Below are 16,729 nucleotides of genomic sequence, written 5' to 3' on the forward strand. Positions count from 1 at the left end.
TCAGCGGTTTTCATTATTTCGTATCACAACTGAAGCCTAAACAACGGATCGGCAAGCAAAAGATGACAATAGTAGGGGGTTATACTACGGGTCACGTGACTCGCCCAATGTTATATTTTAGAACAGGATACCTTATTTTAGATTTTTTTTTTCAATGGCCAGGGTCATCCTACCCTAAAGCAAACGTTCAACTTTTCTCTGTTACAAAAAAAGTAAAAAATATTTCTGCTTCTAGAAATAGTTGTTTAGACTCAAACAAACAATCTGACATAGATAAACTAAACTTTCTTTAAATTTTGCACTAAAAACACGGCACTGTTTGATCACACACGAATTCAAGTACGTACTAGACTAGACATGAACAGTGTGTTTTTGTTTTGCATATTTTGGCTAAATAAACGGGGCAAGTGCAAATTTTGAAATTTTTTCACAAAAGCACCGTTACTTTTTACCAACATTTTTTTATTTTCACTTTCAACGGGAATTTGTTGAGAACTATTTTAGTGATGCAACGAACGATAATTGATAATTTTTGAACATATACATATTTTTTTAGGACATGTGAAAGTTGAACTATGGTGAAAACCGTTTGCACTTGCCCCGGTGTACCTTAGATGAGCTTTCATGTGTTCTCGAAGTTACCACGCTTTTTACCACTTACTTGTTGGAGTCAGGATTACCATTAAAAAGGTTGGCAAGTCACCTCACGTGATTCGCAAAATATGCCGCAGTTTTTGATCAAGCTCTCATATACTCTTCTGTACTTCTACTATTCGTTCGAAAGTTGTTCATGTATGCTAATTCGCAGTGAACCTCGCTTATCCGATATCCGGCTATCTGAGCTTTCGTATTTTTCGAGCCATCTGGATCTCGGTATCCCACCCACATTGACCGAGCTTTGCGCTGCAAAATGAAAAAAAGTGAATCAAATGTCTTAGTTTCATTCACTTCAGTATTTTTAGATCGCAAGTTAGATTGAGAAAGAAACATTTTGAATGCTTAAATTAGTTACGGTTTCAAATGCTCGTTTCCTACATTTTCCCTACATACGAATAAGCGAAGTTCTACTGTAACAGGCTATATTCCGCTATTCGCCACCAGAGGCTGCAGGTGGAGATCGAATAGCCAAACCGAAAGAAGCGATAATCGAACTGGAACTTTGGCGACGACTTTTAGCATGAAATCACGGACTGAACTTAGAAAATTTTAAACTGGCTAAACTTGCTAGAGATGTAGGGACTCAGCGAAGTCCGTTGGTTTACGAGATTCGAGGGGAACACGCTACTCGGGAACCAGAAGCTGGTTTCCTGTTAAGACCACTGGCCTATGCGATTCTCATCAGGATGCGAGTTAGAATCCTTAGAATGATCCAGTATTATGCGCCAACTGACGTTGCCGATTTGTAAAAGGATAAAGTTTTACAGTCAACTGAAAAGCGTGGTTGAGAAAATTCCTTACGGTGACATTCAAATCCATTTGGCGAGCGACGTCAACACAAAGATTGGTTCCGACAATCAGGGCCTTGAGCGCATCAGTTGGTGGAAGAATTTTGTGGCAATGAAACATGGTGATCGGTGAATTTCTCTTTCCTCTTCGACCAGCACCACGGCCCTATGCACCGGAGGATCGGCGCGGGATCATTAAGTAAGTAGTTCAACCAGCACATAAGGTTTAACGAGTTCCTTTCGATTTCCTAATTTGGGAAAGAAGCGGGAGGGACTCTAGAAAGGGACCCATACTTCGAACCGTGACTATCGCCCGAAGCCGAAACAAAACCCAAAATAAATCCTTGCAAATGGGAGTTCGTCGTTCGTTACAAAGCATGCTAGCGGTTCGAATCGTCGGACAAGACCAAACCCGTTACATGGACCAAAAAAGAAAGGATCGATTTGATTCGCGGCCTATCTCCGCAGTAAAGTAACAAAGCAATTTAATCCCGAAAAAATGGTCAACGTGTGACTCCCTTTCCAATTAACCTAATCACTTAATCGTCGTTATTGTCGTTTTATGCGTGTCATGTTGGTTTTACATTCTTCTTTTTTAGGACTTAAAACTTTCCCTCTTTCAAACTTCTAACTAGCAGTGCTTATGGTGGAGACGCTTGGTTTCTCGCAAGATTACTTCATGATTTTGCGTCTTTTTTGTTTAGTTTTCGATTTTTTCACCTCATGGGTGGTGGTGAAAAGGCTACTTTTGACTGCTTGCCAGTCCGAAAAACCTCGATTTTCCTGCCAAAAAGTGCCAAAAAACATTTAATTCGTCCAGCTCAATAGAGACGGTCAGACTGTTAGCTGTTTTTGGGGACTTGATGTTAGTTTCGTCGCGTTCGATCGCTCCTTTGCGGCTATATATCGCCCTCCTGGATGATGTTTGGTGGACGAGGCCTATGCAGATAGCTAAGACGGGGCGATTAGAACATTTTTTGTTCGGCCGGTCACCACATAGCAAATGCGCAGCTATGTAGCGTGACCTGGTGTAAGTTCAGTTGAATCCGGTGATGGTTTTGCTGGATGAATTGTTTGGCGAATGCTGGTCCGGTTATCAGCCGCTAACCAGCCTGATGTGACCGCAGTGCTGTCGGCCACTCGTGTCATGGTGCAAACGGCTGTGGAGCCGCGCTTCAATGAGGCCCGTCTTCTAGGTTGCTAGGTTGGATACTGCGGTGAGTGTGCGTCGTACCTCGTACCTGTGACTACTGATTGAATGCACCACTTTATTACACTCTAAACAGTCCTTCAGTTTTACCTAGCACAGACTATTCGAATTTCAAAGTAATTGATCCTGACTTTTCTAATCACTGGACGTAATTGAGCTAGGAGTCTCTATCGTCCTCTGATCGACCTGGTCTAGCTTGACTTTCGCAACCGGAACGAAGAAGTCTAAGGCAAACAACTACATCCCAATTCGCGAATTCTTTGAGTAGTCCTCGTCTTTCCCTACTGGACCCGAAAAATAGAGGCCTAACTTTTGCTTTGCCAAAAATAGGTGCACAAAAGCCCCCGAAAGAGGTCATTCACCTGACGCCAAAATAAGAATGTGGCGGTGGCCTACAGAAGAAAGTCGGATGTCGATACAACGTCCGCCGGCCGGAGAATCCTGAGGTAAAGAGGGCGTACTTTGAACAGCTTGAATCCCGAGCCTCGGAGCTCCCGACAGACGGAACAGTCGAAGAACACTGGTTTTGAATCGAGAATGCATTTTTTTTTGTCTTTATTAGAGAGACTTTCAGCCTTTGGCTGGTTCGTCTCTAGGAAAAAGGCTCTTTTTTACAATTCTTTTATCAAATAAGATTCTTTCAGGAAACACAACATTTTTTCTTCTTCTACTGCATCGTTCGAAAGTGCATTCCGGATTGATCCATCAATTGGTATGCATTTCTTGGGCCTGAATATTGTGGACATTCCATCAGTACGTGTTCTACCGTTAATCTCGCATCACATACGTCACATATCCTTGATGGTCCCCCAGAAATACAGTGTCGATGAGTGTACCTAGTGCAGAGCAGACATTTTTCAAGCATCATAGTTGACATGGTTGCTGATTTTCCTTCATCGTCACGTTTCAAATCTCATTTGACTACTAGTCAAGCTTCAAGGGACTGGAAAAGCTTGACTATCGTCATGGATTTCTGTTCACGTGACGGTGTTATTTTTCAAACGACGGTCGTCAAAGCAAATTGACGGCATCGGTTCAAAACATTTTATGTATGATTCGAAAAATTTTGTGTATTTGGATTGCTTGTTGGGCGATTTGCCAGTGTTAAAAAAACAAATAAAATTCGGTTTCAAAAAAAACTACCAATTGCGGAATTACAATATTGTAAAGGAATTTTAATATAAATAATTATGAAAGGCAATTTTTTTGCGCATAGTCGATATTGTCCTTCTAGTCCCTAGCGGATTCTCATCGGTCGTGACAGTTGATGTTACGTTCGAAAATGTCCCGGTCCCGAACTATCCTGGACTGATCTCCAAAAACGGAAACGATGATCGTTGTTTTCAGATTTTTTTCAGCCACGACCATAACGAAACTTTTGTTTTCGGCGTCGTCTTAAGATTTTTTTTTTTATCTGAACATTATTCCGTCACAGTCAAAAAGACGACGACGGGCTGATGGCGACTATGATTACTCCGACGCTTCATTTGACTGAAGGTTGAGGCGAGATCGTTTGCTTGGTTACTCATTTGAAGGCGTCTGTTATGAATGCGACTGCTTTAACTTTTTCACAGTCACAGTTTTATGACTGATGACAGTGAATTTTGTATGCTCTGACCTAGTGTGCCCCACCCGAAGTCTAGATAGTAGTATTTGTTCGCTCGTGTTCGCCCGATCATCCCAGTTGTTGGGTTCCCCTTTTATCTTTGCCAGATTCAGATTTCTTTGAGATCTCCATTCCGTTAGCCATGCGTCCCATATTTTGGATTTTACCCAACGTGAAAGATCTGATTTAGGTATTCCAACTTCATATTGGGTTTCGTTGCGACCTAAGGCTGCTAGTCTGTCCGCTTCGATGTTTCCATGGATTCCAGAATGGCCTGGGATCCAGCAGAACGTAAAGTAGTCCGGAGCTGCGAGTTGAATGTGTTGAATCCAAGGGTGGCGATTTTTTGGATTTTCTAAAGCGAGCAGCACACTCGCCGAATCGGAAAACACAATAACGTTGCTTGTAGAGGTGCAGTAGTAAAGTGCCAGCGCTATCGCTGCAGCTTCTGCTGAAAAGACCGACGTTTCTTCCGGAAGACTCCGAGAAATTTGTAATGTACTGCTATAAAGGCCTGCTCCGACTTTTTCGTCAAGTTTAGAGCCATCAGTAAAAAGTTTGTTGTGATTTAGGAACTTGTTTTCTACAATTGAGTTATAACAAGCGATGACCTTTCTTGGGGCATCTCCTGCACGAATTTTATTTTTTATTTCCCAATTTACCTTCAGTTTGTGGCAGTTCCATCGTTGATTTCCAAGACGTAAAACTTGCTCAGTGTTGGGTAGATGTAGTCCTGTGTATTTTCTAAATATTGTTCAAGCGTTTTGATATAGAAATTGATTTTTGCTAAATTTTTCTGCTACATTGGTGACTTTTTTGGTGGTAGAAAGAGCGGCAACAAGGTGGAAGGGAAGAACACCAGCCTCTGCACAACTGGAAAGTGCAGAAGAGCTTGGAAGTAATCCGTTAGCATTTCGAATCACTTTGTTGTAGATGGGGCCTAGTATTGATATAATATTTTCCAAAGAATGGCTGGTAATTTATATAGTTCTTGCTTTAGTTTTTTGCAGTGTGCCACAAAATTCATCCGCCTATCGAAAGTGATTCCTAGAATTTTGGGCTCTTTTCTCTATGGTATTGGTACCCCATCTAATAATACTTTCAGTTTCCAAGGTATATGGTTTTTAAGGCAGAAGTGGCTCCTGAGACATTTCTCTGGAGCCATTGTGTATCCCATAGATTTGGCCCATTTTAATATTCTGTCTACAACTGTTTGAAGTTTCGTGTTGTTCACTTTAAGACTACGTCCCGTAACAGCTACTAAAATATCATCTGCGTAAACTAAGACATGTACCCCTTTATTTAGATTTTTAAAGATGGAGTTAATCGCGATCAAAAATAAAGTAACTGAGAGTACAGAACCTTGCGGAACACTATTTTCTTCGTCTTTGACTGTGGACAGTGTTGTTCCTTGGAATATGCGGTCAGTTAAGACATTTTTAATGAATTTTCCTAATTTTCCACCTATTTTCCAGTTGCAAAGTTGTCTCAATATTCCTTCTTTCCACGTTCAATTATAAGCTTTCGAGATATCGAGGGATGCAATATCCACGTGGTGTTCATTGGCAAAGGCTTCGTTAATGATTTCTCCCACGTCTGCTAGGTATGTACTAATCCCATATCCACGACAAAATGCATGTTGGCGATTGTCTAAAAGTTCTTTTTCTTCCAAAAGAGTAATAAATCGACGATTCACCATGCGTTCCATAATTTTAGAAGAACAACAAGTAAGGCTTATGTGTCGAAAGTGATTGAGTTCTCGACTTTGACATCCGTTTTTTGGTATTGGTACTACAAGGCTAGTTTTCCATATGACAGGGAACCTTCCTCCAGCCCACAGTCGGTTAAATGCTGCGAGCAGAACTGCTTTAGCTGAAATTGGTAGATGTTTTAGTATTGGGTATCCGATAGAGCAAGGTCCAGCTGATTGCCCCTTAGTATTATCAAGCGCAAAAAGAAGTTCGTTCAATGAAAAGGGCTGGTTATAAAAGAGAATGCATTTATCATGATGGTACTCTCGGTAGTGTATAGTAGAAGAAGTAAATGAATGTCGCAATTGAGCAGTCATTTACCGGATGAGCCAAAGCAGTCGCCCGCTCACGATATGCGGAGTTGGAAAAGGAAGTGAAATGAAGCTTGTAGGCGAGACAAGAGAGCCTGGACAAACTTGCTTGCTGGAGAGGGGGAAAGAGCTTTCATTGGATATAAGTATCCGATTACATGAATGACATTTCTCGGTGCCGTCGGTGCCATGGTGATGCAAGGACGAATGCTATAATGCCACAGAAAGACGGAGCAGGTCATCTGAAACGTTGAACAGAGCATTCCCAGTCAGGAATAGCGATGGTCAACAGAACTCGTAGCGAAAAGCTGCCGGAACACGGTAGAGTGACTCTCGATCGATCTCGATACCGAGCGATTCATTTGAGTATGAGTGCCATGCGCAAAAGGATAGGCGAAAGCAAAACTTGATCGGCACACAACAAGCAGAAGTGCGCAGTACTCAGGTCACTAAATCTTTCGTGAGATTAAAGCTCAGATGCTCCAGAGGTTTAACACCTGAGTGAACAAGTACGTACGATTAATATTAATATTAAGTATCCTACTTTTCATATAAAATTAATAATACGAATTATAAATAGGAAGTCCAAAGATTGACACATTCTTGTAAGTAAGAGATAGTGTCGACCGTTCAAAATAAGACAGCCTGTGTAACGTTCTGTATATTTTAATTCCAAGAGATTCAGCCATTGGTACGGCTCGTGATATAGCTTAGTTGGCAGAACACTTGCCTGCTAAGCCGATGTCCATGAGTTCGTAAACAGCGTACCCAATTGAACCGGATGTTGAAACGACTAGAATCGAACCATAAAAAAGCCACTGGTAAAAGTGGAGGGAAATGTAAAAAGCTGTTTTATTTTATCGAGTTATTGATTATATCTACGACATCTTGTTTAGCTTCTAAAGCTATGTGAACCTTCACAATAAAATCATATAAAAAAAGCCATAGATTACAACCCGCGTCATTGAATATTTTAATTAAAAAGGGGTTAAGTTTCTTTTCTTCGTTCCAACTAAGAAGTTTTTATCTTGTATATATATACTTTTTATTCATTAGAAAATAGATTGTTTTGCTGGATTATACAATTATTCTTCCAGTTGTTTTGGATGTGTGTGTACGTGTAGTAGCTGTTTTTTTAAATGTTTTTGATGTTTCCAATTCAATCGTTCTTCAGTGTAAGAGAAAAGCGGTGTTTTTTTTTGTTATAAGGTCCTATATTCTCGCGGTCTCAATATTCCTTTTGTTTCCTGCTTACAGTTTTATCCATTTTCTTCGCGTTTTTGAAAAAGTATATAATAGTGGTATTCAACATAGCACGGTTTTTTCGTTCTTTTTCTTCATCTAATGAGGAGAAAGTACAAAAACGAGAGATCCTTCCTTCCATCGTCCGGTTTTATTGGTATCCAATCCAAAACTTTCAATATTCCTTATTCGAAAAGGTGTGGTCAGATTGTGTTGTTGTGTAAACGTTTAAAAATCATAAAGAAAGTAAAAAAAATCAGAAATTCGGCATTACGTTCGAAGTAATCTTTGTGTTGTTGAACGAGATGTTTTAACTTCGAAGTTCCGTTTACGATTTGGGTTTACTCTTTTTCTTCTGCACTACGACGTTTGTTGTGTTTTTTTTTTGTTTGGCCTCGTTCGGAAATGTATATTTATACCGAATTGTGGGATAGTCTGTAGAAAGTATGTATTGATTTGTGTGGGGCGCGAACTTTTGTTTCGTGAGATCGATCTATGCTTTTTACTTCCACAAAAGAAAACTTCCGGAAAACTTTCGGTTTCGAAGGTTTCCTTATTGTGTGTCTTACATTCACAACGGTTGAAAATGTATTTTTCTTTATTTTAGTTTAAATCTCGGGATTCACATCGATTTTCCACTTTCACTAGAATCTGCTAGTACACATTTTTTGTATTTTTTTGTCATATGATCTGGGACACTACGATACGCGAGACGATCCTGCCGACAGTGCGCAGTGGAAAAATTTAGAGAAGGATGATGTTTCTAGTGGAAGGGATTTATCATTTTTTAGGTTTAATTTTTGACGACGTATTATGCTATATCAATTTCTGAGAGACTGCTAAAATGATTAGGAATCTGTTTTCGATTTCCAGTGTAGTGCTTCCGCTTAAAATTTCGCCGTGAAACGAAAGTGCGACAAATGACGACAACAACGATGAATTTTGTGTTTGTTTTTTTTTTCTAATTTTTCATGTTTCAAGTCTGGCCATTATGTATATTACATCTCCCGGCGTGCCAATGATAATATTATTTGCAGGGATTTTCTTTGAAACTTCAACGAATACTAATTTAAATATTAGTGTATTGTTTGTATAGCTAGTTCTGATGAATTTTTGAAAATATGTATCAAAAGAAGTTCACAATTTACGTATTTCCAATGTTCCATGGGAAAAATTCAAAATGCTTGAATACTGAGGAATTATTGACATTAGTGATAGCAGTAAATTTGTAGACTTCAGATAAGATGTTAGTCAAAATTAAAGTGAAAGTTATTCTTTGTTTTATTATATTTATCAATCTTTCTTATTCTTTCTGGTATCATGTCTTCTTCTGGATGACATGAAAATTGATGAGGGCGAGTATGTATCTGAGACTATACGCCCTCATCAATTCTTATATATCAAAAGGGTGAAATAATAGCAAAGGACACAACCAAAACAGTGTTTATAAGTAGTCATATGTCATGGTAAAAATAAAAAATAAAATAATACCAACTTTCTCTAACTTTGTTCAAAAAATGACATAATGGCGAATATTAAATGCCTCGTGTTTGTTCATCAACACAAATTTATTTTATAAAATAAATCCGTAATGCTTTACATCCTCTGGAATAATTCAGCCATTCGAAGGGTTCAATTTACAACATAGCTTCCATATAACAACAATGAAACATAGTATATTTGTTGATACGAACCAAATTCTAGCTAGATAACGGATATTAACAAGCTATCAGGTAAACTGCAATCTGTAGGTGTGTTTGGCACTCCAATCAAATGTTTGTTGAATTCAATTTTTTCAGTAGGGAGTTTACCTACAACATCTGTCAGAAATTATTCTTCCCACACCAGTGCGATTCCAGTACAAACTTTCGTTTGATAAGAATCATCCATCGATGAAAAAAATCAATACAATTATATGAAAGCAGTAAAAAAAATCATTTACCTTACTTCAGCCTGTTGTTATTTGATTTCCTCAGTTTCGGTTTCTCGTCGGGAGATTTTATACATAATACTTGTACTCAGTTGTACTGATATCATGGTATTTTTCTTCCTTCTTCGCTAATTATTCGTTTTACTCGGGAATTCAACTATCAATTTGTTATTTATAATATGATACGGATTCGGTAGATGATTGTTGGTTGTTGTTTTCTTCTTTTTTTTGTTGTTGTGTGTACTTACGTTGCGTAAACTTTATATTTTTTTATCCTTTGAACAACTATGTTATCCGGAGAAGTCTCTTGTTTTCGGGTTTTTGTGTTATTTTTTTCTTCGGGAAACACGTCATCTACACGGTGTCAATACTAGATTCTATTTAATCATTGATCGCCTTTTGATACAAGTCCGTCGACATTACACTCTTAACATATATTCCACTTGAAATTTCAGAACTCTTTTTTATTTGGGTAATTTGCTTCGTGTGAATCTGAGGCTCCGTGTGAAAGTTAATAACAGCATTTTTAATAGAAAATCGTAATTCCATGTAGCTAGAGAAGGTAAAAAATGTATATAAATTGGAAGCCGATGAATCACGGTTTTAGAAAAAGAGTAACCACACGTCTCACGATAGGAAAGAAATAGATCAGTGCTTTTCCAAAGAGAATCTATTTTTATGTTTCTTGACTTCAGTTGCATGCTTTTCTTTGTTTGTTAATAATGGTTACGCGAACAAAGCGAAAGGATCACAATTAACAATGATGGCGGTGATGAAAAACATTACGACACGTTGTATTTTCTTTTTTCTCGGTTAGACAATTTCACACAATCTTTTTTTTTGCATGCGATATGGGATAGTCAATCATCTGTGTGTGCAGTTTTGTTGTACCACGCAAAATTCCTTCTGTTTCCATAATAGTTTCACTTTCTGGCGCTGTATCTCATACTTTAATAAAACTATCAAATAAGTAGTGATCTTGCTGTCTCACTGAAATGATACTTTGCCGGTGCTAACAACTGTTTTTTTTTCATTCGCATTTTCACGCTCTTGCTCTCTCTTTCTCGCCCTCTTTTTCTCCCTATCTCTCACTCTCTCTCTCGCTTCCATCGCTTACACATTCTCGATGTCGAGCCATCGCCAATCCTTGCGGCATTTCTAACTAACGCCTTTCCAGCCCGGTTGTTCAATTTATATTAATATAATGTTCATAACTTTCCTTTAGTTCACTTACTAAATTTTAACGAACCATTCGTCGTCTGTTACTTTTTTTTTTTTTTTTTGTGGTTTAAACCTTACTTTACCAGCCCCGATTCAGGTTTGCATCTTCCTTTTTCTTGCAACACTTTTCTCTCGAAATTATTACTTTTAATTATTAGTAGTAATTATAATATAAGCTTACTTAGAGCAACGCACATAATGATTTCTTCTTTTTGTTGGGTTTTCTTTCGGGGGATTTTTTGTTAATTTGTTGAACTAAGTCGTAGAAAATCTGCAATGAAAAAAGAAGAAACGTTTTAAATTTGTTAAATACAATAACTTCTTAAGTAGAATTATCCATAAAATATTAAATAAGGGAACAGAAAAAATTAAAACAACAACAGTACAATACTCACGTCGTTAACATTAATTTTGGCTTTGGCTGACGTTTCCATGAATGCACAGTTGAACTGATTGGCGAGACTTTTACCTAGCTCCTTGCCGACTACTCGTTCGTCCTCTAGATCGCACTTGTTACCGACCAGAACCATCGGAACGTCGTCAGTGTCCTAGAATTGGAAAAAAAAATATTTAAATTCCACCAAAATTAGTCGAGAACGTCGACACAACGTTTATTGTGCTCATCTAGCTATCAATCAATAGCTTTTGAGCTTTCTAGATTTACAATCTATTCTGTTTATAGTAGAATGCATAAATCCAATCAAAGATTACAGTTGAATCAACTTTTTTTATGGTTGAATATATACAGTACCGTTCAAAATTGTATAGAAATTGGAAGCACGCGCATTTTAACTTCGACTTTGAACTTCCATAACTTTTTAGTTTGATGATATTTTTTGAAAAAAAATTCTGCGTTAGATAGATCAACTATCAAACTATTTTACCACAAAATTTGAGCTTTCTAAAGTTTGTGTGGCCTGAGAAACATTAATTCTACGAAAATCGGAATTTCACCATTCTAACTGCAATATCTAAGAAACCACGGTATATTTTTTATTGAAATTTTGCAGAGTGATTGTTGAAATATTAAGTTAGAATGTCTGAAGTGTTTGAAAAGTTCTATCGATGGGATCAAAAGTTACGCGAGGTTCAATATTTCAGGTATGAACCTAAAATGCGATTTCTATAGAATTTTGGACGATTCATCAGAACAATATCGTTTCCATCCACAAATCAGTCGAAAAAATGTCTGTCAAAAGCAATGAAGAAAAGGAAAAATGGAATAAATTATCTTTTTGTGTTTTGAAATCAGAATCTCGCGAAATTGATTTGATTTTTTGGTAGAAATAGATTCACTGGTTTTTTTTTTGTGGCGTTTAAATAGCTCGAGGAGCTGACGCTGGAAATGAAAATTAGAGATAGTTTTTAGAGAAGAAAATTTTAAAGTTTAGAGTAGGCAGCGTAGAATAGAAAGCGATCATGAGACGTTGGGTAGACCATCATGCACTCCATTATATCCATTCCGGCTGGAAATAGACAGAATGCAGTTCAAGATAATAAACCAACCCCTCCTGATACCAGCAGTTGGAGGAAGACAAGGGTGGGTTCGAGACTGGCCTCTACTTACTCCCCAAGCATCTCGTCGGCAACTTATGGAATTCGAACCCAAAAGTTTTTCTTGCCCCGGGAATCGAACCCGGGTTACCAGACTCGCGCCAGCCTATCCACTAGACCACATCAGCGCTAAGAAATAGATTTTTAAACATGAAATAGGATTTTCCTATGGAAACATTCGTCCAAAATTCTATAGAAATCGCACTTCTAGGTTCATGCTTGAAATATTGAACCTCGCGTAACTTTTGATCCCATCAATAGAACTTTTCAAAAACTTCAGACTTGCTAGTTTTATACTTCAACAATCAATCTGCAAAATTTCAATCAAATATCTGGCGTAGTTTCTGAGATATTGCAGGTTGAATGGTAAAAGTCCAAAATAGCCGATTTTCGTACACGCAGCGAAAAGATTTTTTATTTCAAAGGAAAGTGCCGCAAAAACAAAGGATTTTTTCCTTTGATTTTGGGATAAATAAAAATTCATTTGATTCAAATGAATTTTTCTTTGTTTCGAAGAATTTTTCTTTTGAAAAATCTTTGAATCAAAATTCTAATCCTTTGAAACAAAAAACAGTTTCATTTGATACAAAGTTATTTTCGTTTGCTACAATGTAACAAAGATTTAAATTTAAAAGCCTTTATTCATTGAACTCTTTCCCATTTATTCCAATTGGAAGAAATATTTTCTGTTGTTCCGAAGTTCCTATTAGGAATTTTAAATAATAAAAAGAAAAATATAAAAATTTTAATTCTTTTTTATTCACGAACTTAAGAAAAACACTGGTTCACTATATAAATAATTGAATGATCTGATCCTAAATTTCGGTGACAAAGTTTACCAGTCTGGCGTAAAGGCATTTTTTCGTGGGTTGACTTCCGGAAGCGAGTCTCGTTGCTGGCTTTCTTCGCCATCCGACTGGTAGTTGCCGCTGAAGATCGGGCCGAAGATAAACTAACCGCTGAATTTGGGGTGGAATCAGCAGTGATCCTGTAACAATGCAAGCGCTTATAGATATTCTTAAATATTCCCTTTTTAATTAACGGATACACTTACCATTCTTCATCCTGAATTCTCCTTAGCTAACTCTGATTAACTGGTTTAGATTTTTAACACAACCGGCTAAACTCAATTCTATTTTTCTGTTTTATTCTTCTTGCTCAATCCAAAATAACTCTAAGTTTGAAGTTTTTATTTAAAGAAATTATTCCTTTCTTTCGAAAGCATTTTTCTTTGGTTAAAAGAAAATTTACTTTGTTTCAAAAGAAATATGCAATTGAACAAATGTCTTTTAAATCAAAGAATTTCTTTAAAATCAAAGTCCAAAATTATTCGATTCAAAAAATTGATTCTTTCTTTTAAAAATTATTCATTTGAATCAAAACCATAATTCATTGATTCAAAGAAAACAAGAGTTTGATTCAAAAAAATGAATTTTTTGATTCAAAGTCAGTTTTGTTTTGTTTCAAAATCCAAGTTTTCTCTGCGTGTAGAATAACTGTTTCGCAGGTCACACAAACTCTAACAAGCTTAAATTTTGGGAAATAATAGTGTGATAGTTGGTCTATCTAACGCAGAAAATTTGATCAAAAAATATCATCAGAGTAAAAAGTTATGGAAGTTCAAAGTCGAAGTGACAGTGTGCGTGCTTCCAATTTCTATACAATTATGAACGGTACTGTAGGGTGGAAATGGTTGTATGGCAAAAAAAAAATTATCGAATTTTGCAAACCAACCATATACATTTTGTAGATTGACCCAAAAAACTGATCGGTGCAAAGTTTCAGCTTAATCGTACTTTATTTAGGGGTGACTCAAGCCGCTCAACGTCATGTAAAAATGCATAATACGTCGAAATTTAGTGTTATATTGAAAAAAAAATTGTTTGTCAAAAATCGACTTCAAAATTTTAAAAATTACGTAAGGGGAGACCAAAGGAAATCCGAAAAACAAAAATTTCAATTTTGTTGCCAAATGACTTGAAAATGCATGAAACGTCGAGAGTTGGGGTTATATCTGAGATTTTTTTTTTTTTGCCAAAAATCGACTTTCTGGGACTTTTTTAGAAGTCGATTGAGCTATTGAGCTGAAACTTTGCACAGGTCAGTTTTTTGGGCCAATCTACAAAAGGTATATGGTCGGTTTGCTAAATTCGACATGACCCATTTGGCTGCTCCCTCTTCCCCTTACTGTATATATAGAGAAATAAAGTTTGAGCTACGATAGCCGTCCCGCGAGCTACTTCGAAATGACAGGCGAGACGGCTCCCAGCCGTCCAAATATCGTAAGCCCGTCCTTGCAACAAACCTAACCTTGTATTACTGACAACTACGAAAACATTATCGTGAGCGGTCATGTCGCTTCTCTCACCTACGTGGTCTTCCGGTAGAAGATTTTGAACTCGTTCAGCCACAATTGCTTATAGGTCTGGACAATCTACGACTTTGTGTTCCATTGAAGCTCCGTGAAGGCGGCCCAAAGGATCCGATCGGGGCAAAGTGCATGCAGATTGGGTTGGAGTATCTACGGATGTGTTTCTGGAAATCCGACCACGCCAGCTGTCATAAATCTACACCTCGGGGCGATATCCGATCCAGATAGGGAGATGAACGAACAACTGCGTGATTATTTGGAACTGGAGAGTTCGGGTGTAAAGATTCTGAACAGTATTCTTAACACCGAAGATGATAAACGGACGAGGCAACTCCTGCAAGAAACGACACGACTATTGGAGTATCGGATTCGAGACTGGGCTTCTTTGGAAGACTGACGACCTAAACTTTCCGGACAGCTACCCCATGGCTTCTCGTAGGGAAGAGTGCTTGGAAAGAAGATTTGAACGGGACTCACAACTCGAGGCAAAAGTTCGTGAGCAGTTAGCCGACTACGTGCGTAAAGGATATGGCATCAAGCCACATTAGAAGAGCTGACGTCTGTTGCACCGGAACGTGTGTATTATCTCCCTCTGGGCGTCGTGACCAATGCTAAGAAGCCAGGAAACATCAGATTAATCTGGGATGCGGCAGCCAAGGTTGATGGAACCCTTTTTAACTCGAACCTTCTCAAGGGGCCAGACCTCTTAACCCCACTTCTACAAGTTCTCTACCAGTTCCGCCAGTTCCCAGAAGCAGTGTGGAAATGTTCCATCAAATCAAGATTCGATTTTCCGACTGCCAATCTCAACGGTTCCACTTCCGTGAGCATTCAACTGCGAAGCCAAAGGTCTACATCATGGATGTGGCCACATTTTGGTCTACCTGTTCCCCGTCTTCAGCCCAATTCATCAAAAATCTCAACGCCCAAGAGCTCGCTTCAGAGTATCCTCGCGTAGCAGTAGCCATTGCAAACAACACCTACGTAGATGACTACTTGGGCAGTTTCATGTCGATTGACGAAGCGGTGGAAGTCGTAAATGAGATAAAGCTAGTGCATTCCAAGGGCGGTTTCACGCTACGACGCTTCTTGTCCAACGAAGGAGAAGTTTTGCGAGATGACCTCAAACAAATTCTAAACGAGCAGCACATTCCTACTAAACGCGAGGTCCTCAAAGTAGTAATGAGTTTGTTTGACCCCTTCGGTTTCATCTCGTTCTTTTTAGTGCATGGGAAAATCCTCATGTAGGATATCTGGGCCCGAGGAACGCAGTGGGACGAAAATATTCCGCAAGATCTCTACGTGCGATGGCGAAAATGGACGAATCTGTTCCCAGACTTAGACAAAGTACGAATCCCCCGATGTTACTTTCCATCTCCATTCCCAAAGAATCTCGAGAACCTGCAAATACATGTCTTCGTAGACGAGAGTAAGGCCGCTTTCTCCAGAGTGGCCTATTTTCGCTTGGAGATGGATGGAATGGTTCAAGTTGCTTTCATCGGATCCAAAACTAAGGTGGCTCCGCTCAAGACGGTCTCAATTCCTCGACTCGAACTGAAATCAGCCGTGCTAAGAACACGTCTTTTGAATACAATATCAAGCCAACACACCTTTCGCATAGGCCACCGATACATGTGGAGCGACGCAGGAGTCTGCCTAGCGTGGATTCGTTCTAAGGATCACAAAAAATACCACCAATTTGTTTCCGTACGGGTCGGTGAAATTCTAATGTCAACCGATCCCAGAGACTGGAGATGGGTTCCGTCAAAAATGAATGTGGCCGATCAAGCAACCAAGTGGAAAGAAGGACCACAACTATTGATGCAGAATCCGTGGTTCCGGGCACCACCATTCCTCTACAAACCCGAGAAACGATGGCCGAAAGAGCGCACTGTCCAGACGACATGTGAAGACCTTCGAACAGTGCACTTAAACCTTGGGCACTTCTCTCCAAATCCTGGAATCATCGACACAACTTGCTTCGATTCCTGGATTAAATTGCTTAGAACCACGGCCTTCACGTTTCGTTATATTGACAACTCCAAACGGGACCTAGTCGGCGAACCATTGGAGCTTGGATTGCTCACC

At 38.7% G+C, this 16,729-nt stretch overlaps 1 protein-coding gene across 2 annotated transcripts in view; it reads right to left on the reverse strand.

The window, feature by feature from the left end:
- Positions 1–9,659: 9,659 nt before the first annotated feature.
- LOC129751506 (ras-related protein Rap1) overlaps positions 9,660–16,729 on the reverse strand; it is a 44,818-nt gene continuing 37,748 nt past the window's right edge. For both annotated transcript variants that reach the window (XM_055747042.1, XM_055747043.1), the window contains exons 5-6: positions 11,112–11,264; positions 9,660–10,987 (exon numbers count right to left, since the gene is read on the reverse strand). In XM_055747042.1, coding sequence (XP_055603017.1) covers positions 10,898–10,987; positions 11,112–11,264 — 243 coding nt within the window. In that variant the 3' untranslated portion in view covers positions 9,660–10,897. The remainder of the gene's footprint in view (positions 10,988–11,111; positions 11,265–16,729) is intronic.

This window comes from Uranotaenia lowii, chromosome 3 (genome assembly GCF_029784155.1).
Source record: "Uranotaenia lowii strain MFRU-FL chromosome 3, ASM2978415v1, whole genome shotgun sequence".
NCBI lineage: Eukaryota > Metazoa > Arthropoda > Insecta > Diptera > Culicidae > Uranotaenia > Uranotaenia lowii.